We start from the raw sequence: 25,350 nt of genomic DNA, 5'->3' as shown, positions 1-25,350 counted from the left end.
CGGGAGGATCTCTGAGGGGAGGGGGGAGTGTATCAGTACTTACAAGGGTGTCCCCTGGGAGGGAGGGGGGAGTATGTCAATATTTACAGGGGGGTACCTGAGGGTAGGGGGGTTGTGTGTCAGTATTTACAGGGGGGGGGGTCACCGAGGGGAGGGGGGATTGTATCAGTATTTACAGGGGGTTCCCCGAGGGGAGGGGGGAGTGTATCAATATTTACATGGGGGGGTCCCCGACGGGAGGGGGGTTGTGTGTCAGTATTTACAGGCGTTTCACCGAGGGGAGGGGGTAGTGTGTCGGTATTTACAGGGGGGACTCTGAGGGGAGGGGGGAGCGTGTCAGTATTTACAGGGGGGTCCCTGACAGGAGGGGGTACCCCGAGGCGAGGGTGGGAGTGTGTCAGTACTTACAGGGGTGTCCCCTGGGGGGGAGGGGGGAGTCTGTCAGTATTTACAGGGGGGTCCCCAAGGGGAGGGGGGAGTGAGTCAGTATTTACAGGGGGGTCCCTGAGGGGAGGGGGGAGTGTGTCAGTATTTACAGGGGGGTCCCCGAGGGGAGGGGGGAGTGAGTCAGTATTTACAGGGGGGTCCCTGAGGGGAGGGGGGTTGTGTGTCAGTATTTACAGGCGTTTCACCGAGGGGAGGGGTGAGTGTCAGTATTTAGGGGGGTTCCCCGAGGGGAGGGGGGAGCGTGTCAGTATTTACAGGGGGGACTCTGAGGGGAGGGGGGAGCGTGTCAGTATTTACAGGGGGCTCCTCGAGGGGAGGGGGAATGAGTCAGTATTTACGGGGGGGTCCCTGACAGGAGGGGGGATTGTATCAGTATTTACAGGGGGTTCACCGAGGGGAGAGGGGAGTGTGTCAGTATTTACGGGGGGGTCCCGAGGGGAGGGGGGAGTACATCAGTATTTACGGGGGATCTCTGAGGGGAGGGGGGAGTGTATCAGTACTTACAAGGGTGTCCCCTGGGAGGGAGGGGGGAGTATGTCAATATTTATAGGGGGGTCCATGAGGGGAGGGGGGTTGTGTGTCAGTATTTACACGGGGGGGGGCACCGAGGGGAGGGGGGATTGTATCAGTATTTACAGGGGGTTCCCCGAGGGGAGGGGGGAGTGTATCAATATTTACATCGGGGGGTCCCCGAGGGGAGAGGGGAGTGTGTCAGTATTTACACGGGGGTCCCCGACGGGATGGGGGTTGTGTGTCAGTATTTACAGGGGGGACTCTGAGGGGAGGGGAGAGCGTGTCAGTATTTACAGGGGGGACTCTGAGGGGAGGGGGGAGCGTGTCAGTATTTACAGGGGGGTCCTCGAGGGGAGGGGGAGTGAGTCAGTATTTACAGGGGGGTCCCTGACGGGAGGGGTGAGTGTGTCAGTATTTACAGGGGTGTCCCCGACGGGAGGGGGTACCCTGAGGGGAGGGGGGTAGTGTGTCAGTACTTACAGGGGTGTCCCCTGGGGGGGAGGGTGGAGTGAGTCAGTATTTACAGGGGGGTCCCTGAGGGGAGGGGGAGTGTGTCAGTATTTACAGGGTGGTCCCTGAGGGGAGGTGGGAGTGTGTCAGTATTTACAGGGAGGATCCCCGGGGGGGGGGGGGGGGGGAGGGGGAGTGTGTCAGTATTTACAGGAGGATCCCTGAGGGGAGGGGGCTGTGTGTCAGTATTTACAGGGGGTCCCCGAGTGGAGGGGGAGGGAGTGTGTCAATATTTACAGGGGGTGTCCCCGAGGGGAGGGGGAGTGTGTCAGTATTTACAGGGAGGATCCCCGAGGGGAGGGGGGAGTGAGTCAGTATTTACAGGGAGGACCCTGAGGGGAGGGGGGAGTGTGTCAGTATTTACAGGGGGGTCCCCACGGGGAGGGGGGAGTGTGTCAGTATTTACAGGGGGGGTCCCCTGGGGAGGGGGGTGTGTCAATATTTACAGGAGGATCCCCGAGGGGAGGGGGTGTGTGTCAGTATTTACAGGGGGGGTCCCCTGGGGAGGGGGTGTGTGTCAGTATTTACAGGGGGGGTCCCCTGGGGAGGGGGGAGTGTGTCAGTATTTACAGGAGGATCCCTGAGGGGAGGGGGCTGTGTGTCAGTATTTACAGGGGGGGTCCCCAAGGAGAGGGGGGTGTGGGTCAGTATTTACAGGGGGGTCCCCGAGGGGAGGGGGGAGTGTGTGAGTATTTACAGGGGGGGTCCCCGAGGGGAGGGGGGAGTGTGTGAGTATTTACAGGGGGGTCCCCGAGGGGAGGGGGAGTGTGTCAGTATTTACAGGGGGGGTCCCGAAGGGGAGGGGGGAGTGTGTGAGTATTTAGAGGGGTGTCCCCGAGGGGAGGGGGGAGTGTGTCATTATTTACAGGGAGGATCCCCGAGGGGAGGGGGAGTGTGTCAGTATTTACAAGGGGGTCCCCGAGTGGAGGGGGGAGTGTGTCAGTATTTACAGGGGGGTCCCCGAGGGGAGGGGGGAGTGTGTCAGTATTTACAAGGGGGTCCCCGAGTGGAGGGGGGAGTGTGTCAGTATTTACAGGGGGGTCCCCGAGGGGAGGGGGGAGTGTGTCTGTATTTACAGGGGGGTCCCTGAGGGGAGGGGGAGTGAGTAAGTATTTACAGGGGGGTCCCCACGGGGAGGGGGGAGTGTGTCAGTATTTACAGGGAGGATCCCCGAGGGGAGGGGGAGTGAGTCAGTATTTACAGGAGGATCCCTGAGGGGAGGGGGCTGTGGGTCAGTATTTACAGGGGGGGTCCCCTGGGGAGGGGGGAGTGTGTCAATATTTACAGGGAGGATCCCCGAGGGGAGGGGGAGTGTGTCAGTATTTACAGGGGGTCCCCGAGTGGAGGGGGAGGGAGTGTGTCAATATTTACAGGGGGGTCCCCGAGGGGAAGGGGGTGTGTGTCAGTATTTACAGGGGGGTCCCCGAATGGAGGGGGAGTGTGTCAGTATTTACAGGGGGGTCCCCGAATGGAGGGGGAGTGAGTCAGTATTTACAGGGGGGTCCCCGAGGGGAGGGGGGAGTGTGTGAGTATTTACAGAGGGGTCCCCGAGGGGAGGGGGGAGTGTGTGAGTATTTACAGGGGGGTCCCCGAGTGGAGGGGGAGGGAGTGTGTCAATATTTACAGGGGGGTCCCCGAGGGGAGGGGGGAGTGTGTGAGTATTTAGAGGGGTGTCCCCGAGGGGAGGGGGGAGTGAGTCAGTATTTACAGGGAGGATCCCCGAGGGGAGGGGGGAGTGAGTCAGTATTTACAGGGAGGACCCTGAGGGGAGGGGGGAGTGTGTCAGTATTTACAGGGGGGTCCCCACGGGGAGGGGGGAGTGTGTCAGTATTTACAGGGGGGGTTCCCTGGGGAGGGGGGTGTGTCAATATTTACAGGAGGATCCCCGAGGGGAGGGGGTGTGTGTCAGTATTTACAGGGGGGGTCCCCTGGGGAGGGGGTGTGTGTCAGTATTTACAGGGGGGGTCCCCTGGGGAGGGGGGAGTGTGTCAGTATTTACAGGAGGATCCCTGAGGGGAGGGGGCTGTGTGTCAGTATTTACAGGGGGGGTCCCCAAGGAGAGGGGGGTGTGGGTCAGTATTTACAGGGGGCGGTCACTGAGGGGAAGGGGAAGTGTGTCAGTATTTACAGGGGGCGTCCCCGAGGGGAGGGGGGAGTGTGTGAGTATTTACAGGGGGGTCCCCGAGGGGAGGGGGAGTGTGTCAGTATTTACAGGGGGGTCCCGAAGGGGAGGGGGGAGTGTGTGAGTATTTAGAGGGGTGTCCCCGAGGGGAGGGGGGAGTGTGTCATTATTTACAGGGAGGATCCCCGAGGGGAGGGGGGAGTGTGTGAGTATTTACAGGGGGGTCCCTGAGGGGAGGGGGAGTGAGTAAGTATTTACAGGGGGGTCCATGAGGGGAGGGGGGAGTGTGTCAGTATTTACAGGGAGGATCCCCGAGGGGAGGGGGAGTGAGTCAGTATTTACAGGGGGGTCCCCACGGGGAGGGGGGAGTGTGTCAGTATTTACAGGGAGGATCCCCGAGGGGAGGGGGAGTGAGTCAGTATTTACAGGGGGGTCCATGAGGGGAGGGGGCTGTGGGTCAGTATTTACAGGGGGGGTCCCCTGGGGAGGGGGGAGTGTGTCAATATTTACAGGAGGATCCCTGAGGGGAGGGGGCTGTGGGTCAGTATTTACAGGGGGGGTCCCCACGGGGAGGGGGGAGTGTGTCAGTATTTACAGGAGGATCCCTGAGGGGAGGGGGCTGTGGGTCAGTATTTACAGGGGGGGTCCCCTGGGGAGGGGGGAGTGTGTCAATATTTACAGGGAGGATCCCCGAGGGGAGGGGGAGTGTGTCAGTATTTACAGGGGGTCCCCGAGTGGAGGGGGAGGGAGTGTGTCAATATTTACAGGGGGGTCCCCGAGGGGAAGGGGGTGTGTGTCAGTATTTACAGGGGGGTCCCCGAATGGAGGGGGAGTGTGTCAGTATTTACAGGGTGGTCCCCGAGGGGAGGGGGGAGTGTGTGAGTATTTACAGGGGGGTCCCCGAATGGAGGGGGAGTGAGTCAGTATTTACAGGGGGGTCCCAGAGGGGAGGGGGGAGTGTGTGAGTATTTACAGAGGGGTCCCCGAGGGGAGGGGGGAGTGTGTGAGTATTTACAGGGGGGGTCCCCTGGGGAGGGGGGTGTGTCAATATTTACAGGAGGATCCCCGAGGGGAGGGGGTGTGTGTCAGTATTTACAGGGGGGATCCCCTGGGGAGGGGGTGTGTGTCAGTATTTACAGGGGGGGTCCCCTGGGGAGGGGGGAGTGTGTCAGTATTTACAGGAGGATCCCTGAGGGGAGGGGGCTGTGTGTCAGTATTTACAGGGGGGGTCCCCTGGGGAGGGGGGTGTGTCAATATTTACAGGAGGATCCCCGAGGGGAGGGGGTGTGTGTCAGTATTTACAGGGGGGGTCCCCTGGGGAGGGGGTGTGTGTCAGTATTTACAGGGGGGGTCCCCTGGGGAGGGGGGAGTGTGTCAGTATTTACAGGAGGATCCCTGAGGGGAGGGGGCTGTGTGTCAGTATTTACAGGGGGGGTCCCCAAGGAGAGGGGGGTGTGGGTCAGTATTTACAGGGGGGGTCCCCGAGGGGAGGGGGGAGTGTGTGAGTATTTACAGGGGGGTCCCCGAGGGGAGGGGGAGTGTGTCAGTATTTACAGGGGGGTCCCGAAGGGGAGGGGGGAGTGTGTGAGTATTTAGAGGGGTGTCCCCGAGGGGAGGGGGGAGTGTGTCATTATTTACAGGGAGGATCCCCGAGGGGAGGGGGAGTGTGTTAGTATTTACAAGGGGGTCCCCGAGTGGAGGGGGGAGTGTGTCAGTATTTACAAGGGGGTCCCCGAGTGGAGGGGGGAGTGTGTCAGTATTTACAGGGGGGTCCCCGAGGGGAGGGGGGAGTGTGTCTGTATTTACAGGGGGGTCCCTGAGGGGAGGGGGAGTGAGTAAGTATTTACAGGGGGGTCCCCACGGGGAGGGGGGAGTGTGTCAGTATTTACAGGGAGGATCCCCGAGGGGAGGGGGAGTGAGTCAGTATTTACAGGAGGATCCCTGAGGGGAGGGGGCTGTGGGTCAGTATTTACAGGGGGGGTCCCCTGGGGAGGGGGGAGTGTGTCAATATTTACAGGGAGGATTCCCGAGGGGAGGGGGAGTGTGTCAGTATTTACAGGGGGTCCCCGAGTGGAGGGGGAGGGAGTGTGTCAATATTTACAGGGGGGTCCCCGAGGGGAAGGGGGTGTGTGTCAGTATTTACAGGGGGGTCCCCGAATGGAGGGGGAGTGTGTCAGTATTTACAGGGGGGTCCCCGAATGGAGGGGGAGTGAGTCAGTATTTACAGGGGGGTCCCCGAGGGGAGGGGGGAGTGTGTGAGTATTTACAGAGGGGTCCCCGAGGGGAGGGGGGAGTGTGTGAGTATTTACAGGGGGGTCCCCGAGTGGAGGGGGAGGGAGTGTGTCAATATTTACAGGGGGGTCCCCGAGGGGAGGGGGGAGTGTGTGAGTATTTAGAGGGGTGTCCCCGAGGGGAGGGGGGAGTGAGTCAGTATTTACAGGGAGGATCCCCGAGGGGAGGGGGGAGTGAGTCAGTATTTACAGGGAGGACCCTGAGGGGAGGGGGGAGTGTGTCAGTATTTACAGGGGGGTCCCCACGGGGAGGGGGGAGTGTGTCAGTATTTACAGGGGGGGTTCCCTGGGGAGGGGGGTGTGTCAATATTTACAGGAGGATCCCCGAGGGGAGGGGGTGTGTGTCAGTATTTACAGGGGGGGTCCCCTGGGGAGGGGGTGTGTGTCAGTATTTACAGGGGGGGTCCCCTGGGGAGGGGGGAGTGTGTCAGTATTTACAGGAGGATCCCTGAGGGGAGGGGGCTGTGTGTCAGTATTTACAGGGGGGGTCCCCAAGGAGAGGGGGGTGTGGGTCAGTATTTACAGGGGGCGGTCACTGAGGGGAAGGGGAAGTGTGTCAGTATTTACAGGGGGCGTCCCCGAGGGGAGGGGGGAGTGTGTGAGTATTTACAGGGGGGTCCCCGAGGGGAGGGGGAGTGTGTCAGTATTTACAGGGGGGTCCCGAAGGGGAGGGGGGAGTGTGTGAGTATTTAGAGGGGTGTCCCCGAGGGGAGGGGGGAGTGTGTCATTATTTACAGGGAGGATCCCCGAGGGGAGGGGGGAGTGTGTCAGTATTTACAGGGGGGTCCCCACGGGGATGGGGGAGTGTGTCAGTATTTACAGGGGGGTCCCTGAGGGGAGGGGGAGTGAGTAAGTATTTACAGGGGGGGTCCATGAGGGGAGGGGGGAGTGTGTCAGTATTTACAGGGAGGATCCCCGAGGGGAGGGGGAGTGAGTCAGTATTTACAGGGGGGTCCCCACGGGGAGGGGGGAGTGTGTCAGTATTTACAGGGAGGATCCCCGAGGGGAGGGGGAGTGAGTCAGTATTTACAGGGGGGTCCCCACGGGGAGGGGGGAGTGTGTCAGTATTTACAGGAGGATCCCTGAGGGGAGGGGGCTGTGGGTCAGTATTTACAGGGGGGGTCCCCTGGGGAGGGGGGAGTGTGTCAATATTTACAGGGAGGATCCCCGAGGGGAGGGGGAGTGTGTCAGTATTTACAGGGGGTCCCCGAGTGGAGGGGGAGGGAGTGTGTCAATATTTACAGGGGGGTCCCCGAGGGGAAGGGGGTGTGTGTCAGTATTTACAGGGGGGTCCCCGAATGGAGGGGGAGTGTGTCAGTATTTACAGGGTGGTCCCCGAGGGGAGGGGGGAGTGTGTGAGTATTTACAGGGGGGTCCCCGAATGGAGGGGGAGTGAGTCAGTATTTACAGGGGGGTCCCAGAGGGGAGGGGGGAGTGTGTGAGTATTTACAGAGGGGTCCCCGAGGGGAGGGGGGAGTGTGTGAGTATTTACAGGGGGGTCCCCGAGGGGAGGGGGGAGTGTGTGAGTATTTAGAGGGGTGTCCCCAAGGGGAGGGGGGAGTGTGTCAGTATTTACAGGGGGGGTCCCCACGGGGAATGGGGAGTGTGTCAGTATTTACAGGGGGGGTTCCCTGGGGAGGGGGGAGTGTGTCAATATTTACAGGAGGATCCCCGAGGGGAGGGGGAGTGTGTCATATTTACAGGGGGGGTCCCCTGGGGAGGGGGTGTGTGTCAGTATTTACAGGGGGGGTCCCCTGGGGAGGGGGGAGTGTGTCAGTATTTACAGGAGGATCCCTGAGGGGAGGGGGCTGTGTGTCAGTATTTACAGGTAGGATCCCCGAGGGGAGGGGGAGTGAGTCAGTATTTACAGGGGGGTCCCCAAGGAGAGGGGGGTGTGGGTCAGTATTTACAGGGGGGTCCCTGAGGGCGGGGGTGAGTGTGTGAGTATTTACAGGGGGGTCCCCGAGGGGAGGGGGAGTGTGTCAGTATTTACAGGGGGCGTCCCCGAGGGGAGGGGTGAGTGTGTGAGTATTTACAGGGGGGTCCCCGAGGGGAGGGGGAGTGTGTCAGTATTTACAGGGGGGTCCCGAAGGGGAGGGGGGAGTGTGTGAGTATTTACAGGGGTGTCCCCGAGGGGAGGGGGGAGTGTGTCATTATTTACAGTGAGGATCCCCGAGGGGAGGGGGAGTGTGTTAGTATTTACGGGGGGTCCCCACGGGGAGGGGGGAGTCTGTCAGTATTTACAGGGGGGTCCCCGAGGGGAGGGGGGAGTGTGTCAGTATTTACAGGGAGGTCCCCGAGGGGAGGGGGGAGTGTGTCAGTATTTACAGGGGGGTCCCCGAGGGGAGGGGGAGTGAGTCAGTATTTACAGGGGGGTGCCCGAGGGGAGGGGGGAGTGTGTCAGTATTAACAGGGAGGATCCCCGAGGGGAGGGGGAGTGAGTCAGTATTTACAGGAGGATCCCTGAGGGGAGGGGGCTGTGGGTCAGTATTTACAGGGGGGGTCCCCTGGGGAGGGGGGAGTGTGTCAGTATTTACAGGAGGATCCCTGAGGGGAGGGGGCTGTGGGTCAGTATTTACAGGGGGGGTCCCCTGGGGAGGGGGGAGTGTGTCAGTATTTACAGGAGGATCCCTGAGGGGAGGGGGCTGTGGGTCAGTATTTACAGGGGGTCCCCGAGTGGAGGGGGAGGGAGTGTGTCAATATTTACAGGGGGGTCCCCGAGGGGAGGAGGGAGTGTGTGAGTATTTACAGGGGGGTCCCCGAGGGGAGGGGGGAGTGAGTCAGTATTTACAGGGGGGTCCCCGAGGGGAGGGGGGAGTGTGTCAGTATTTACAGGGGGGTCCCCGAGGGGAGGGGGGAGTGTGTGAGTATTTACAGGGGGGTCCCCGAGTGGAGGGGGAGTGTGTCAGTATTTACAGGGGGGTCCCCGAGGGGAGGTGGGAGTGTGTCAGTATTTACAGGGGGGGTCCCCGAGGGGAGGGGGAGTGTGTCAGTATTTACAGGGGGGTCCCCGAGGGGAGGTGGGAGTGTGTCAGTATTTACAGGGGGGGTCCCCGAGGGGAGGGGGAGTGTGTCAGTATTTACAGGGGGGGTCCCCTGGGGAGGGGGGAGTGTGTCAGTATTTACAGGAGGATCCCTGAGGGGAGGTGGGAGTGTGTCAGTATTTACAGGGGGGGTCCCCGAGGGGAGGGGGGGTGTGTCAGTATTTACAGGGGGGGTCCCTGAGGGGAGGTGGGAGTGTGTCAGTATTTACAGGGGGGGGTCCCTGAGGGGAGGTGGGAGTGTGTCAGTATTTACAGGAGGATCCCTGAGGGGAGGGGGAGTGTGTCAGTATTTACAGGGGGGGTCCCCTGGGGAGGGGGGAGTGTGTCAGTATTTACAGGAGGATCCCCGAGGGGAGGGGGAGTGTGTCAGTATTTACACGGGGGGTCCCCTGGGGAGGGGGGAGTGTGTCAGTATTTACAGGGGGGGTCCCCTGGGGAGGGGGGAGTGTGTCAGTATTTACAGGGGGGTCCCCAAGGGGAGGGGGGAGTGTGTGAGTATTTACAGGGAGGACCCCGAGGGGAGGGGGAGTGAGTCAGTATTTACAGGGAGGACCCCGAGGGGAGGGGGAGTGAGTCAGTATTTACAGGGGGGTCCCCACGGGGAGGGGGGAGTGTGTCAGTATTTACAGGGGGGTGCCCGAGGGGAGGGGGGAGTGTGTCAGTATTTACAGGGAGGATCCCCGAGGGGAGGGGGAGTGAGTCAGTATTTACAGGGGGGGTCCCTGAGGGGAGGGGGGAGTGTGTCAGTATTTACAGGGAGGACCCTGAGGGGAGGGGGGAGTGTGTCAGTATTTACAGGGTGGTCCCTGAGGGGAGGGGGCTGTGGGTCAGTATTTACAGGGGGGTCCCTGAGGGGAGGTGGGAGTGTGTCAGTATTTACAGGGAGGACCCCGAGGGGAGGGGGAGTGTGTCAGTATTTACAGGGGGGTCCCCGAGGGGAGGGGGGAGTGTGTCAGTATTTACAGGGAGGACCCCGAGGGGAGAGGGAGTGAGTCAGTATTTACAGGGGGGTCCCCACGGGGAGGGGGGAGTGTGTCAGTATTTACAGGGGGGTCCCCGAGGTGAGGGGGGAGTGTGTCAGTATTTACAGGAGGATCCCTGAGGGGAGGGGGCTGTGGGTCAGTATTTACAGGGGGGTCCCCTGGGGAGGGGGGAGTGTGTCAGTATTTACAGGGGGGTCCCCGAGGGGAGGGGGGAGTGTGTCAGTATTTACAGGGGGGTCCCCGAGGGGAGGGGGGAGTGTGTGAGTATTTACAGGGGGGTCCCCGAGGGCAGGGGGGAGTGTGTCAGTATTTACAGGGGGGTCCCCGAGGGGAGGGGGGAGTGTGTGAGTATTTACAGGGCGTTTCCCATGGTATCTCCACTGGGGAGTTCCTGAAATTGTACCTAGTATTTAGAGGAGGAGGAAGGCTGTTTTTAATGCGGGGTTGGTGGGTGGAAGTTAGTGGCTGGACGGTAGCATATGTGTATGACTATCTCTGAATCAGCAAATAACCTAGCAGGTTGTTACACTTTTGGGCTGGCTCTTATGTCAACAGTGGGACAAGTGAAAGCGAAATGAAGCGGGGATTTTCACAGTTCGGGTGTCTGTGTAGCAGAGTCGCCGAACATTACTTGGCTGGTCACAAGAAATGGAGCCCAATTTCGCCTGTAAATCTGAAGATCCAGAAGGTAGGTGATTTACACCCTGTTACCAGACAACAGGAGCTGGGGAAGAAAGATTTGGAACAGAGTTCTGTTTCGGTCACAGACTCAAACCATTTGCAACCGCGCCCCAGTTAAAAATCACACGGCAGTGTTGAGTTTTGGTGGAGCACTGGCAACTTCCTTCATATTCCTGCCCTTATGTTTTGGTTTATTTTGTAACGAGAGATATGTAACAATAACTAAATAAACCAACCTGAGTCAGTCTGGGAATGTCTGGGCAAAGCCCAGGATTCCAGCTCCTGTCCACCAACCCCAGCCCGGGCACCCAACCCCACTTTGGAAAGCTTTGGCTATTGGGACCTTGTCCCGATCCGCTGCCCCGGTTTCGGTCTCAGTCCCGCGGTTGATGAGGATAGGCATCAGCTCGGATCTAATCATGGTGATTCTCCCTGAAAATTGGGGACTTGCTCGCAATGCCTCTCATGGCTGAATAGTGCACTGTTGCTGGCAATAGGGGAGGGCATATATCTGTCAAAGTTCCCTTTCTAATTGTGTGTCTCCGTGTGTGTGTGTGATTGATCAGTCTTTGTGTGTTGGTTGATTTGTGTGTATATGTGTGTTTGTCAGTGTGTGTATGTCTGCGTGTATGTCTCTGTCTCTCTGTGTGTATGACTATGTCTGTATGGGTGTGTATTTGTGTATGTGTATGACACTGTGTGGGTGTGTATTTGTATCTGTGTGGGTGTGTGTATGTGTATGACTGTGTCTGTGGGTGTGTATTTGTGTCTGTGCAGGTGTGTATGCGTATGACTATGTCTGTGTGGGTGTGTATGTGTATGACTATGTCTGTGCGGGTGTGTATATGTGTATGACTGTGTCTGTGCAGGTGTGTATATGTGTATGACTGTGTCTATGCAGGTGTGTATATGTATGATTGTGTGCGGGTGTGTATATGTGTATGACTGTGTCTCTGCAGGTGTGTATATGTTTATGACTATGTCTGTGCGGGTGTGTATGTGTATGACTATGTGTGGGCGTGTATATGTATGACTGTGTCTGTGTGGGTGTGTATATGTGTATGACTTTGTGTGGGTATGCATTTGTGTCTGTGCGGGTGTGTATACATGTGTATGACTGTGTGCGGGTGTGTATATGTGTCTGTGTATGACTGTCTGTGCAGGTGTGTATATGTGTATGACTGTGTCTGTGCGGGTGTGTATATGTGTATGACTGTGTCAGTGCAGGTGTGTATATGCATCTGTGCAGGTGTGTATGACTATGTCTGTGTGGGTGTGTATATGTGTCTGTGTATGACTATGTCTGTGCGGGTGTGTACATACGTGTCTGTGTATGACTATGTCTGTGTGGGTGTGTATATGTGTATGACTGTGTCTGTGTGGGTGTGTATATGCGTCTGTGCAGGTGTGTAAATGTGTATGACTATGTGCAGGTGTGTATATGTGTCTGTGTATGACTGTGCGGGTGTGTATATATGTGTCTGTGTATGTAGGTGTGTATATATGTGTCTGTGTATGACTATGTCTGTGTGGTGTGTATATGTACGACTGTGTGGGTGTGTATATGTGTATGACTGTGTCTGTATATGACTATGTCTGTGCGGGTGTGTATATATGTGTATGACTGTGTCTGTGCGGATGTGTATAACTGTGTCTGTGCAGGTGTGTATATATGTGTCTGTGTATGACTGTGTCTGTATGGGTGTGTATATGTATGACTGTGTGTGGGTGTGTATATGTGTATGACTGTCTGCGAGTGTATATATATATGTGTCTGTGCAGGTGTGTATATGTATATGACTATGTCTGTGTGGGTGTGTATATGTGGATGACTATGTCTGTGCGGGTGTGTATGACTATGTCTGTATGGGTGCGTATATATGTGTGTGTGTTTGTGTCTGTGAGGGTGTGTATATGGGTATGACTGTGTCTGTGCAGGTATGTATATGTGCATGACTGTGTCTGTGCAGGTGTGTATATGTGTATGACTGTGTGCAGGTGTGTATATGTGTATGACTGTGTCTGTGCAGGTGTGTATATGTGCATGACTGTGTCTGTGCGGGTGTGTATACGTGTCTGTGCAGGTGTGTATATGTGTCTGTGTATGACTGTCTGTGCAGGTGTGTATATACGTGTCTGTGCAGGTGTGTATATGTGTCTGACTGTGCCTGTGCGGGTGTGTATATGTGTATGACTGTGTCTGTGCAAGTATGTATATGTGTATGACTGTGTCTGTGCAGGTGTGTATATGTGTATGACTGTGTGCGGGTGTGTATATGTGTCTGTGCAGGTGTGTATATGTGTATGACTGTGTGCGGGTGTGTATATGTGTCTGTGCAGGTGTGTATATGTGTCTGTGTATGACTGTGCAAGTGTGTATATATGTGTCTGTGTATGACTATGTCTGTGCAGGTGTGTATATATGTGTCTGTGTATGACTATGTCTATGTGGGTGTGTATATGTGTATGACTGTGTCTGTGTATATGTGTATGACTGTGTCTGTGTGGGTGTGTATATATGTGTCTGTGCAGGTGTGTATATGTGTATGACTATGTGCGGGTGTGTATATGTGTATGACTATGTCTGTGTGGGTCTGTATATGACTATGTCTGTGCGGGTGTGTAGAAATGTGTATGACTGTGTCTGTGCGGGTGTGTATATGTATGACTGTGTCTGTGCAGGTGTGTATATACGTGTCTGTGTATGACTATGTGTGGGTGTGTATATGTGTATGACTGTGTCTGTGTGGGTGTGTATGACTGTGTCTGTGCGGGTGTGTATATGTGTATGACTGTCTGTGTGGGTCTGTATACGTGTATGACTATGTGCGGGTGTGTATATATGTGTATGACTGTGTCTGTGCAGGTGTGTATATGTGTCTGTGTATGACTATGTCTGTGCGGGTGTGTATATATGTGTCTGTGTATGACTGTGTGGGTGTGTATATGTGTATGACTGTGTCTGTGTATGACTGTCTATGCTGGTGTGTATATATGTGTCTGTGTATGACTGTGTCTGTGCAGGGGTGTATATGTGTATGACTGCGTCTGTGTGGGTGTGTATTTGTGTCTGTCTGCATGGGTATTTATATGTGTCTGTGTGGGTGTGTATTTGTGTCTGTGTATGACTATGTCTGTATGGGTGTGTATTTGTGTCTGTGTATGACTGTGTGTGGGTATGTTTATGTGTATGACTATGTCTGTGTATTTGTGTCCGTATATGACTGTGTCTGTGTGGGTGTGTATTTGTGTCTGTGTATGACTATGTCTGTATGGGTGTATATTTGTGTCTGTGTATGACTGTGTGTGGGTATGTTTATGTGTATGACTATGTCTGTGTATTTGTGTCCGTATATGACTGTGTCTGTGTGTGGGTGTGTATTTGTGTCTGTGTGTGGCTCTGTACGACTCTGTGCCTGTGTGTGGCTCTGTGTCTGTGTGTGGCTCTGTGTCTGTGCGTGGCTCTGTGTCTGTGTGTGGCTCTCTGTCTGTGTATGGCTCTGTGTCTGTGTGTGGCTCTCTGTCTGTGTATGGCTCTGTGTCTGTGTGTGGCTCTGTGCCTGTGTGTGGCTCTGTGTCTGTGTATGGCTCTGTGTCTGTGTGTGGCTCTGTGTCTGTGTGTGGCTCTGTGTCTGTGTATGGCTCTGTGTGTGTGTGTGGCTCTGTGTGTGTGTGTGGCTCTGTGTCTGTGTATGGCTGTGTGTGTGTGTGTGGCTGTGTCTGTGTATGACCCTGCGTATAGCTCTGTGTCTATGTGTTAACAATGCTTCATTAATTCTATTTCGCTCTGGGGAGCTCTTGCCACAGCGGTAATGTGAACAAACAGGTAATCCAAAGACCCAAATGAAGGCTTCACTCAGGAAGATGGTGTCAAATCCCACATCCTTGTGGTGAAAATCAAATTCATGTATGTGGAATGAAATTACTCTCAGTAACCATGACAACTATAACCCATTGCTGTAAAAACACCATCTGGTTCACAATACCCTTTAGGGAAGGATATCTGCTGCTGTTACCCGGTCTGGCCTACACGTGACTCCAGACCCACAGTGACGTGGTGGGCTCTTCGGTAGAACTGTCCTGCTCGGTTTAGCAAGTGATTGGTGAATCTGAGAGGTTTACATGACTGACTAAAAACACTCTTTGTACTTCCCCACCTCCACCAGTCTTGCTCAGTCAGTCCACTGTGAGCTGCCTGCGTTTCTGAGGACAGGGAAGTCTGGGACTTCCTTTAAAACAGAAAGGCCCAGGGAACTTCCCATTTCACCTGATCGTGTCAGGAGACCAAAGTCGTCTGGGGGATTTTCCAGCCCTTCTGACCAGAACAAGAATTTCACATTGGGACAGTGCCATTACGATGGCCCTCAAAGTCGAACAGCCAGCCAAAAAGTCATAAAGCATAAAAAGACCCTTCCATCCAATTCGTCTGTGCCTCCCAGATATCCTAAATTAATCTAGTCCCATTTGCCAGCATTTGGCCCATATCCCTCCAAACCCTTCGTATTCATATACCCATGCAGATGCCTTTTAAAGTTTCCTCCCACAGTCCAAAAATGTGCAGGTCAGGGTGAATTGGCCATGCTAAACTGCCCATAGTGTTAGGTGAAGGGGTAAATGTAGGGGAATGGGTCTGGGTGGGTTATGCTTCGGCGGGTCGGTGTGGACTTGTTGGGCCAAAGTGTTTCCACACTGTAAGTATCTAAATCCTGTAATTGTACCAGTCTCCACCACTTCCTATGGCAGCTCATTCCATACATGTACCACCACCCTCTGCGTGAAAATATAGTCCTTAGGTCCCTTTTAAATCTTTCCCCTCTCACCCTAAACATGTGCCCTCTAGCTATGGACTCCCCTACCCTGGGGAAAAGATCTTGTCTATTTATCCGAACCATGCCCTTCGTGGTTTTATAAACCTCTATAAGGTCATCTCTCAGCCTCCGACGCTCCAGGGAAAACAGCCCCAGCCTATTCAGCCTCTCCCTATGGCTCAAATTCTCCAACCCTGGCAACATCCTTGTAACAGATGCATTCTGCGACTCAGATCCTCTAACCGCTGTGAATCCCAGCCGGAAAAGAGAGGGAGAGAACTGTTGCAGAAGCATCTCAGGTTTCAAAAGCAGGGAGGAAGTATTTTGGCTTTCAGATGCCACATCGTGGTGCTGCTCAGTGGAAGGGATGGAGGTTTCGGTAGATCTCCAAGGTAGACAGCTCACCTGAGAGTTGCACCACAGCGCTGCCAAGTGGCCACAGCCTACAATGACCGTGACTGTTGACGTTGCAAAATTCAATGGGAAATGTCGGCCTGTAGGGGGAAGGAACAGCCCCTTGGGTTCACATTTCCATTCAGTAAGAACTAATCGTGGCCTTGAACCCACTGTTAAGCCCAACCCCTGCTAACCTTGGGCTCCCTTGTTAGTTGACAATTTCTCCATGACGGTGAGTGTAATGGCGTCCTCTGATACTGTGACAGGAGAAACAGCCATAAATAAGACACAGGAGCAGATCGAGGCCGTTCAGCCCATCGAGTCTGCTCCGCCATTCAATGAGATCTGATCATTAACTCTGCATTCTCCCTTTAACTCCCATAATCCTTTGTCCGTTACAGATTAAAAATCTGTCTCAGCTTCGAACATACTTAATGACCCAGCCTGGGTGGTAAAGAATTGCGCAGACTCGCTCCCCTCTGAGAGAAGAAAGTCCTCCTCATCTCTGTCTTCACTGGCCGACCCATTATTCTGAGACAATGCCTTGGGGTCCCAGCTGCAGCTGAAAGGCAGGATTTATTCACCGTTCTGAAAAGGGAACTTAAGAGATCTCAGGCAGATTTCTCTGCCTCTTTGACTCTCACCAGTTCAATACTCATTGAAGCTCCCAACAGAATCCCTACAATATGGAAACATGTCATAAGTCCATACCATGCCTCCGAAGAGTAGACTCAACTCCCCTCCCACCACCCTATTCCGGTAACCCTGCGTTTCACATGGCTAACACCCCCCCCCCCCCAATCTGCACGCCCCCGGGGCAATTTAGCAAGGCCGATCCATCCTGACCTGTACATCTTTGTATTGTGGGAGGAAGCCCACGCAGACACGGGGTTAATGTGCAAACTCCACACAGTCAGTTGCCCGAGGCTGGAATTGAACCCGGGTCCCTTCGAGCTGCAGAGTATCTAAAGATATTTTCTTCAGCAGGAAGCTCAGAAACCAGAACCATGTGCGAGCACTTCAAGAATACCAGCAATATGAAGATACACATCAGAACACTTCTGGATTCGGTGGGTATCTCTGTCATCCTTTTATTCCTTCAGATTCTCCTTGCCTTCCCAAACATCTCAGACTATTCAGCCCACTGCCACCTGGTCATAGAGATGTACAGCACGGAAACAGACCCTTCAGCCCAACCTGTCCATGATGACCAGATATCCTAATCTAGTCCCATTTGCCAGCACTTGGCCCATATCCCTCTAAACCCTTCCTATTCATATACCCATCCAAATGCCTTTGAAATGTTGCAATTGTACCAGCCTCCACCACTTCCTCTGGCAGCTCATTCTCCACACGCACCACCCTCTGCGTGAAAACGTTGTCCCTCAGGTCCCTTTTAAATCTCTCTCCTCTCACCTTCAACCTATGCCCTCTAATTTTATACTCCTTTACCCTGTGTAAAACACCTTGGCTATTCACCTTATCTCTGCCCCTTGTGGGTTTATGAACCCCGAAAAGTTCACCCCTCAGCCTCCACATTCTAGGGAAAAACAGTCCTTATCTCTGCCCCAAAGCTACAGCAAGATCTAAACAAAAAAAATTAAACTCAGAATTCTGAAATATTGCTACATTTGATTATTATTTTTGCTTTCCTGTATGTGAACAGAAGGGCTGGTTCCCCTTCTCCTGCAGAATGAAAACATAAACATAACGCAAAATTACTTTGCATCATAAGCTGAACTCATCTAATGTGTACCAATTTAACTTTAACCCTCAGTACACAATTTTATTACCTTGTTATTTTTATGAATAGAATGAGGGAGATGTTGTTATTTGGACCATTCAAGAAAAAGTTCCATTTTAAGATTTTTGATAGATAACTGCCTGTAGTCATCAGCCACAAATTTTTCATTAAACCTGCTCAGAACGAGGATAGCAAACTAAGACTGATCATTGGGATTTCTGGTTTCGAATACTCATTCCACTGTACGTGACTCCTTCTCTACTTGGGCTCCGTGAGTAACCCTTCTGCCGCAGATATCAGTTCAAGACCTACTTCAGAAACTCGGGTTGGTGTGGTGGGAGTGCAGTCCTTCTGGATAGACCCTTACCCTGTGGTTCCTGAATGCGCTCTCACATGGATGTAAAATACTCCACGGACACTACTGAACAAGGGTGGGGCAGTTCCACCCCCCCCCCCCCCCCCCCCCCGTGACTTATTTGGCACATGGATTAGAATTAGGAGCTGGGAATAGGCCATTTGACTGAACAGACTGTACCCTACATTCCACTTTCCTGCCTTGAGTCCCTCGAGAAGCCATGTCTCCCTTGTCAATCAATAATCCACCTAACTCAGCCTTGACTATATTCAATATCCCAGCCTCTTCAACTTCCTCCAGCCCCTACACCCCTCCCTATCTCTGTAACCCCCTCCAGCCCCTCCCTATCTCTGTAACCCCCTCCAGCCCCTACACCCCCTCCCTATCTCTGTAACCCCCTCCAGCCCCTACACCCCCTCCCTATCTCTGTAACCCCCTCCAGCCCCTACACCCCCTCCCTATCTCTGTAACTTCCTCCAGCTCCTACACCCCCTCCCTATCTCTATAACCCCCTCCAGCACCTACACCCCCTCCCTATCTCTAACCCCCTCCAGCACCTACACCCCCTCCCTATCTCTGTAACTTCCTCCAGCCCCTACACCCCCTCCCTATCTCTGTAACCCCCTCCAGCCCCTATACTCCCTCCCTATCTCTGTAACCCCCTCCAGCCCCTACACCCCTCCCTAACTCTGTAACCCCTCTAGCCCCTACAACCCTCCCTATCTCTGTAACCCCCTCCAGCCGCAACACCCCTCCCTCTCTGTAACCTCCTTCAGCCTCTACACCCCTCCCTATCTCTGTAACCCCCTCCAGCACCTACACCCCTCCCTATCTCTGTAACCTCCTCCAGCCCCTACACCCCCTCCCTATCTCTGTCACCCCCTCCAGCACCTACACCCCCTCCCTATCTCTGTCACTCCCTCCAGCACCTACACCCCCTCCCTATCTCTGTAACTCCCTCCAGCACCTACACCCCCTCCCTATCTCTGTAACCCCCTCCAGCACCTACACCCCTCCCTATCTCTGTAACCTCCTCCAGCCCCTACACCCCCTCCCTATCTCTGTCACCCCCTCCAGCACCTACACCCCCTCCCTATCTCTGTAACTCCCTCCAGCACCTACACCCCCTCCCTATCTCTGTAACTCCCTCCAGCACCTACACCCCCTCCCTATCTCTGTAACCCCCTCCAGCCGCTACACCCCCTTCCTATCTCTGTAACTTCCTCCAGCCCCTACACCCCCTCCCTATCTCTGTAACCCCCTCCAGCACCTACACCCCCTCCCTATCTCTGTAACCCCCTCCAGCCGCTACACCCCCTTCCTATCTCTGTAACTCCCTCCAGCACCTACACCCCCTCCCTATCTCTGTAACCCCCACCAGCACCTACACCCCCTCCCTATCTCTGTAACCCCCTCCAGCACCTACACCCCCTCCCTATCTCTGTAACCCCCTCCAGCCGCTACACCCCCTTCCTATCTCTGTAACTTCCTCCAGCCCCTACACCCCCTCCCTATCTCTGTAACCCCCTCCAGCCCCTACACCCCCTCCCTATCTCTGTAACTTCCTCCAGCTCCTACACCCCCTCCCTATCTCTATAACCCCCTCCAGCACCTACACCCCCTCCCTATCTCTGTAACCTCCTCCAGCACCTACACCCCCTCCCTATCTCTGTCACCCCCTCCAGCCCCTACACCCCCTCCCTATCTCTGTAACCCCCTCCAGCACCTACACCCCCTCCCTATCTCTATAACTTCCTCCAGCCCCTACACCCCCTCCCTATCTCTGTAACCCCCTCCAGCCCCTACACTCCCTCCCTATCTCTGTAACCCCCTCCAGCCCCTACACTCCCTCCCTATCTCTGTAACCCCCTCCAGCCCCTACACTCCCTCCCTATCTCTGTAACCCCCTCCAGCCACTACACCTCTCCCTATCTCTGTAACCCCCTCCAGCCCCTACACCTCTCCCTATCTCTGTAACCTCCTCCAGCCCCGACACCCTTCACTATGTCATAACCTCCTCCAACCCCTACACCCCTTCGTACCTCTGTCACCTCCTCTTTCCCCGACACCCTGCGAGATGTCTGCACTTGACTCTCCATGCCAGCCTCTCGGGCAGCTTCCGACATCTATCATTTTGCCATCAGGCGGCAGTGTCTTCAGTTGCCTAGGCCTCAGGCTCTGGAATTCCCTCATAAAGCTGCTCACCTCCCTCTTTGACCAAGTCTTTGGGTCCACGGTCCTTAATATCCCCCGTCGTGCGGCTCAGGGTCAGAGTTGGGTTGACTTACGTGTCTTTGAAAAATGCGTTGGGATAATTCACTGTGTTCAAGGTGCCGTATAAATGCAGGATGCTGGCTGTGAGAAAGCAGAGGCTATATCTCTGGTGAAGAAGCTTCTAAGAGTTTCTTTTGACTTCACCAGGGTATCTACATCTTCAGCTGCCCCTACTGTGAGCAGAGATGGCCTTGGCAAGATCTACGCAGACTGGAACTCTTCCCTGAGATCGATCAGAAGCTCTTTGAGGTGAAGATCTCTCGACTGACTGAGAGTGACACCAGATATTACAAAAAGGTACAAATTGAAAGCCAAACTCTGTAAGAATTTAGCGAGATTTGAGAAGATTTGTAGCTCAGGTTGAAGTTCTGGATGTAGGTTTGCTCGCTGTGCTGGAAGGTTCATTTTCAGACATTTCGTCACCCTACTAGGTAACATCTTCAGCGAGCCTCCGGATGAAGTACTGGTGGTGTAGCCCGCTTTCTAATTATACCATAGGAAATGATGTCACCACAGGAAATGACACCACCAACCCTAGGCAACTCAAACATAATAGAAAGCAGGCCATTAAACCAGTGCTTCGTCCAGAGGCTCACTGAAGATGGTGACGAAATGTCTGAAAATGAACCTTCCAGCTCAGCGAGCAAACCTACATCTGTAAGGATTTGTCACATCTTGCCATGTCTCAATCAATCCAAGGGTGAAGGCAGGTAGTCGTGATCGGAGCTGATTCAGACAGGTCCGGGCCTTTGGATTCATAGGAAGTTACAATAAAAAGAACTGAAAGGCGAGATTTGGGATCAAATGTTTCCGTCTTGTATTCACCAGGACAAATCACAAGAATACCAAATTTCCAACAGTCACAATTTAGACTTCAGGTGAAAAGGGGTGCTGATGGGTCAGGAAGTTGACTTTGATTTGATATCGCTGAGGAGAAAGCAATGGAGAACTCTGGGTAACTCAGAAAAGGCGCAGGGATTGAAAATGTTTAGTTTTTTTGCAGAGAATAGGTCACCTGTGTCTGAATTGCCACCACCAACTGTGAACTCAGTTGATTGATCTCAAAGTTTGTGTGGTTTTTTGGGGGGGTTGGGGTGGGCTTTCTGGCACATTCCAGATTGTTCAGCGAGCGGCCGTCCAACTGTAAAATCACACAATATCCTGGTTGTTGGTTAGTTCATACAGCAACGGACGCTCAAAGGAACATGCTGTTTGATCCGACCAGCGAGAGGTTGTAACATGCGCCCCTTTGCAGCACACGACTGGGCCATTCGGCCCAACTGGTATTTCTGTTCCACACCCAGCTCCTCTTGGCAAAGCCGTGCTGACTTAGCCCCATTACAACAATCTCACAGGCTTTAAAATCTCACAAACAACCAAGGTTAGGTTAATTGGTCTATAGCTTCCTGTCTCCCTCCCTCCCTCCATTCTTCAACAAGGGTGTGACATGGGCCATTTTCCAGTCTCATGGGACCCTCCCTGACTCCAGGGATTTCTGAAAGATCATCACCAATGTCTCCACAATCTCCTCAGCTATCTCCTTCAGTCCATCTGATCCGGGTGATTTATCCACCTTTTGGCTTCCCCAGCACCATCTCCTTGGTGATGGCCGCTACACTCGGCTCTGCCGCCTGACTCTCTTGGAGTTCTGGTAAGCTGTTGGTGTCTCCCACACTGATGTAAAGTATCTATTCAGTTCCTCTATTTCTTTGTTCTCCATGACTGACATCCCCAGCTTCATTTTCCACTCTCTTGCCTCTCTGTTACCTTTTAGATAATCTAAACAAATCTTCTTTTATGTTACTAACTAGCTTGGCTTCACATTTCATCATGTCCCCTTATTGTTTTTTTTAAGTTATCCTCGGCTGGTTTTTAAAGGCTTCCCCACTAATCTCTTCACCACATTGTAAAGGTCCAATGAAAAAGCATACAATGTGGAAGCAGGCCATTCAGCCCAATGTGTCCACACTGACTCTCTGAAGAGCATCCCACACAGATTCACTCCCTATCCCTTTAGCCCTGCATTTCCCATGTCTAACCCATCTAGCCTGCACAGTTCCAGACACTATGGGGCAGTTAAGCATGGCCAAACCACTCTAACCTGCACACCTTTGGACTCTGGGTGAACTTGGTACAGTTGGCCAATTTTGCTTGTGCCCTGATGAAGGGCTTTTGCCTGAAACGTCGATTCTCCTGCTCCTCGGATGCTGCCTGACCTGCTGTGCTTTTCCAGCACCACTCTAATCTAGACTCTGATCTCCAGCATCTGCAGTCCTCACTTTTGCCCAATGTTTGCTTTTGGTGGCAGGGTGGCAGATCTTTTCACACTGGGGGGGGGGGTGGGCGGGGTTGGAACCCAGGCAGACACAGGGAGAATGTGCAGACTCCGCACAGGCAGTCGCCCAAGGCTGGAATCGAACCCAGGTGCCTGGCACTGGGAGGCAGCAGTGCTGAGCCACCATGCCTCCCACGGTGTGTGGGTTGGGAAAGTACAGGGTTACAGGGACAGGGCGGGATGCTCTTCAGAGGCTCGGTGCAGACTCGATGGGCCAAATAGCCTCTTCCTGCACTGTAGAGATTCGATGATATCAATTGCAGCCGCACTGTCGCGGGGGGTGAAGGAGGAAGGTCACTAACGGTGCTGCTGTTGTCCTTGTTGCCAGTGTCCGAGGTGCAAATGCGTTGTGCAGAGGATGGACCTAGAGGAGCTTTTTGTGGAATGCCCAGCCTGCCCAGGGAATATGGGAAAGCCCTATCGGTTCTGCTGGGACTGCCTGAGGAGAAGGAACAGGCGTCTGGCACAAGGAGAGGCCTGCAAGAACAAGGACTGCAGCTTGGTGGCGCTGCTGCAGTCATGCCCCACCATCAGTGACCCGCTTTTGACTGTCCATGGCTGCCCTTCGATCCGGGCATGTCCCACCTGCAGAGTCCTGGTCTCCCACGGAGGGGGTTGCAAGTACGTCCGTTGCAGGAGCTGTGGCCACTCCTTCTGCTACCGGTGCTTGGAGAAACGCTCCGCCTGCCACGCTGCCAAACCCGAGTGGTACCACGTGGCTCGCTGCGCCAAGCCCAGGGCAGCCAGGCAGATGTTTCTAACCAAACGGTCAGCTCCAGCCAGTGCCAAGCAGCTCGAATCCCACCACTGACGCTCCGTAGCAGCAGCGCGCACCATCCACAAGACCCCCTGCAGCAACTCACCCAGATTCCCCTGACAGCACCTTCCAAACCCACGACCACTGCTACTTAGAAGGGCAACAGATACATGGGAGCACCACCCACCTGCAAGTTCCCCCATCCCAGGTCACTCGCCATTGTTTTGATTCCATGCCTCTAAGGGATGCATTTTACCCCTTTTCTCCTGTAGAGAGTTTTGGTCACAGCGATGTCTGCTCCTGGAAGGCAGTTTGTAAATAGCTTTGGGTTTCCCGCTTCAAGGTAACTCTCCCTCTCCTTGATGTGTTGCAGACTGTAGCTCAGACCTCAGCTCATCAACTCTGAGCCAGAGTTCTTCAAGCAAGCCACACTCAGTACAGGTGTGGTCACTATGAAACCACAATGGGCTCCAGTAGGTCCTACACCCTGTAGGCACAACACACGACCTGGCCGTCCTTTCTATTTTGTTTGTTTAGTGTGGCTTTAAGAGGTGTGTTTTGTCCTGGTTTCTTTTAGAGAGAGATTGGGAGAGAGGTACCGAGCAGTCTATGAGAAGATAAAACCCAAAGTCTCCCAGGTTGTTTTTTAAAAAGTTGAAACAATAGAAACAGCCTGACTGGGTGTGGTCATGCTCTCTCAATTCCGGGATTTTCGGATTAGCTGGGGTCTCAGCAGGGTTGGAAGGCAGCGAGTCTTTCCTCTCTCACTTAGACTTGTCTTTTGATATTCTTCCCCTGGGTTTTTTTTCCAGAGTAAGACAAAAGAATCATGGGTGGGTAAGCTCAAGCTCAGAGAGATCCAGAAGGATTTTGATTTTGGCTATTTTTTCTGTTAGTTTGCGATTGTAGCAGACAGCTAGAGTTCTTTGTGCTGCTATATTGAAGACTTAGCTTTCCTCTCCGAAATCAGAAGGAACGGAGCGTTTCTTCATACTGGACTAGAGAGAGATAGCACGTGAAAATAATAACTGTCTTGCTGCTTTGCATTTTTGCCAAAGGGCGTGCTTGCTGCCTATATTGGAACAGTTGATGATTAATGGTTAAATAATACTGTAATGGGATCTCGGGGTTGGAGGGGAGGGGCCGCAGAGATTGTGGGTTCTCTAATGCTGACGGTGGTGGTTTCTGAGATGGCAGGCTATGGGGTGGGGTGGGACAGGCTGAGGGGTGACCTTATTCATGTTTATAAAATCATGAGGGGCATGGATAGGGTAAATAGTCTCTTTCTTGGGGTGGGGGACTCCAGAACTAGAGGGCATAGTTTTAGGGTGAGGGGGAAAGATATAAAAGAGACCTAAGGGGCAACTTTTTCACACAGTGGGTGGTACATGTATGGAATGAGCTGCCAGAGGAAGTGGTGGAGGCTGGTACAATTTCAGCATTTAAAAGGCATCTGGATGAGTAAATAAATAGGAAGGGTTTGGAGGGATATGGGCCGGGTGCTGGCAGGTGGGACTAGATTGGGTTGGGATATCTGGTCGGCGTGGATGAGTTGGACTGAAGGGTCTGTTTCTGCGCTGTACATCTCTATGACTCTAAATACATTATCTAGTTAACCATCTCAATAAAGTTTGGTTTACATTTTAATTGCATTGTAAGAATAACGTGTTAAAGAGTGGAGTGCTGGAAAAGCTCAGCCAGTCAGGCAGCATCCGAGGAGCAGGAGAGTTGACATTTCAAGCATAAGCTCTTCATCAGGAAAGTTGGGGGGTGGGTGGCCCAAGGGGGCTAAGAATGGAAGGGGGGGGGGGGGGGGAATGGGACTGGGGAGAGGGAAAGGTAGCTGGGAATGTTCTAGTCCTTTGATGCTGCCTTACCGGCTGTGCTTTTCCAGCACCGCACCTTTTGACTCTGATCTCCAGTCCTCACTTTCTCCTAAGAATAAAGTGCGTTTTGATTAAATGTTAGCAGCGGACTCATGAAATCATATCTCTAACACGGCACCTCATACTGGCTTTCCAAATAACAGTTAAGGCCTAGGCTATCTCCATAATATATCTCTCTAAAAGATTTTGGAGGGAAGTCTCTAA

The 25,350-nt window shown here is 53.8% G+C and overlaps 1 protein-coding gene across 2 annotated transcripts in view; it reads left to right on the top strand.

Moving 5' to 3' along the window:
* Positions 1–25,052, top strand: part of LOC122547399 (E3 ubiquitin-protein ligase RNF144A-like) — a 30,161-nt gene extending 5,109 nt beyond the window's left edge. The window contains exons 2-5 of one of the 2 annotated variants that reach the window (XM_087983022.1): positions 10,466–10,598; positions 16,780–16,865; positions 20,316–20,465; positions 22,832–25,052. In XM_087983022.1, coding sequence (XP_087839148.1) covers positions 10,559–10,598; positions 16,780–16,865; positions 20,316–20,465; positions 22,832–23,314 — 759 coding nt within the window. In that variant the 5' untranslated portion in view covers positions 10,466–10,558 and the 3' untranslated portion in view covers positions 23,315–25,052. Of the gene's footprint in view, positions 1–10,387; positions 10,599–16,779; positions 16,866–20,315; positions 20,466–22,831 lie in introns of those variants that run through there. The other variant, XM_043686025.2, reaches the window with a different exon arrangement.
* Positions 25,053–25,350: the final 298 nt, after the last annotated feature.

Source organism: Chiloscyllium plagiosum, unplaced genomic scaffold (genome assembly GCF_037043375.1).
Source record: "Chiloscyllium plagiosum isolate Xiang-an unplaced genomic scaffold, Cpla_swu_hap1 HiC_scaffold_44, whole genome shotgun sequence".
Taxonomy (NCBI): Eukaryota; Metazoa; Chordata; class Chondrichthyes; order Orectolobiformes; family Hemiscylliidae; genus Chiloscyllium; species Chiloscyllium plagiosum.
This window is presented reverse-complemented; position numbering and strand designations above follow the sequence as displayed.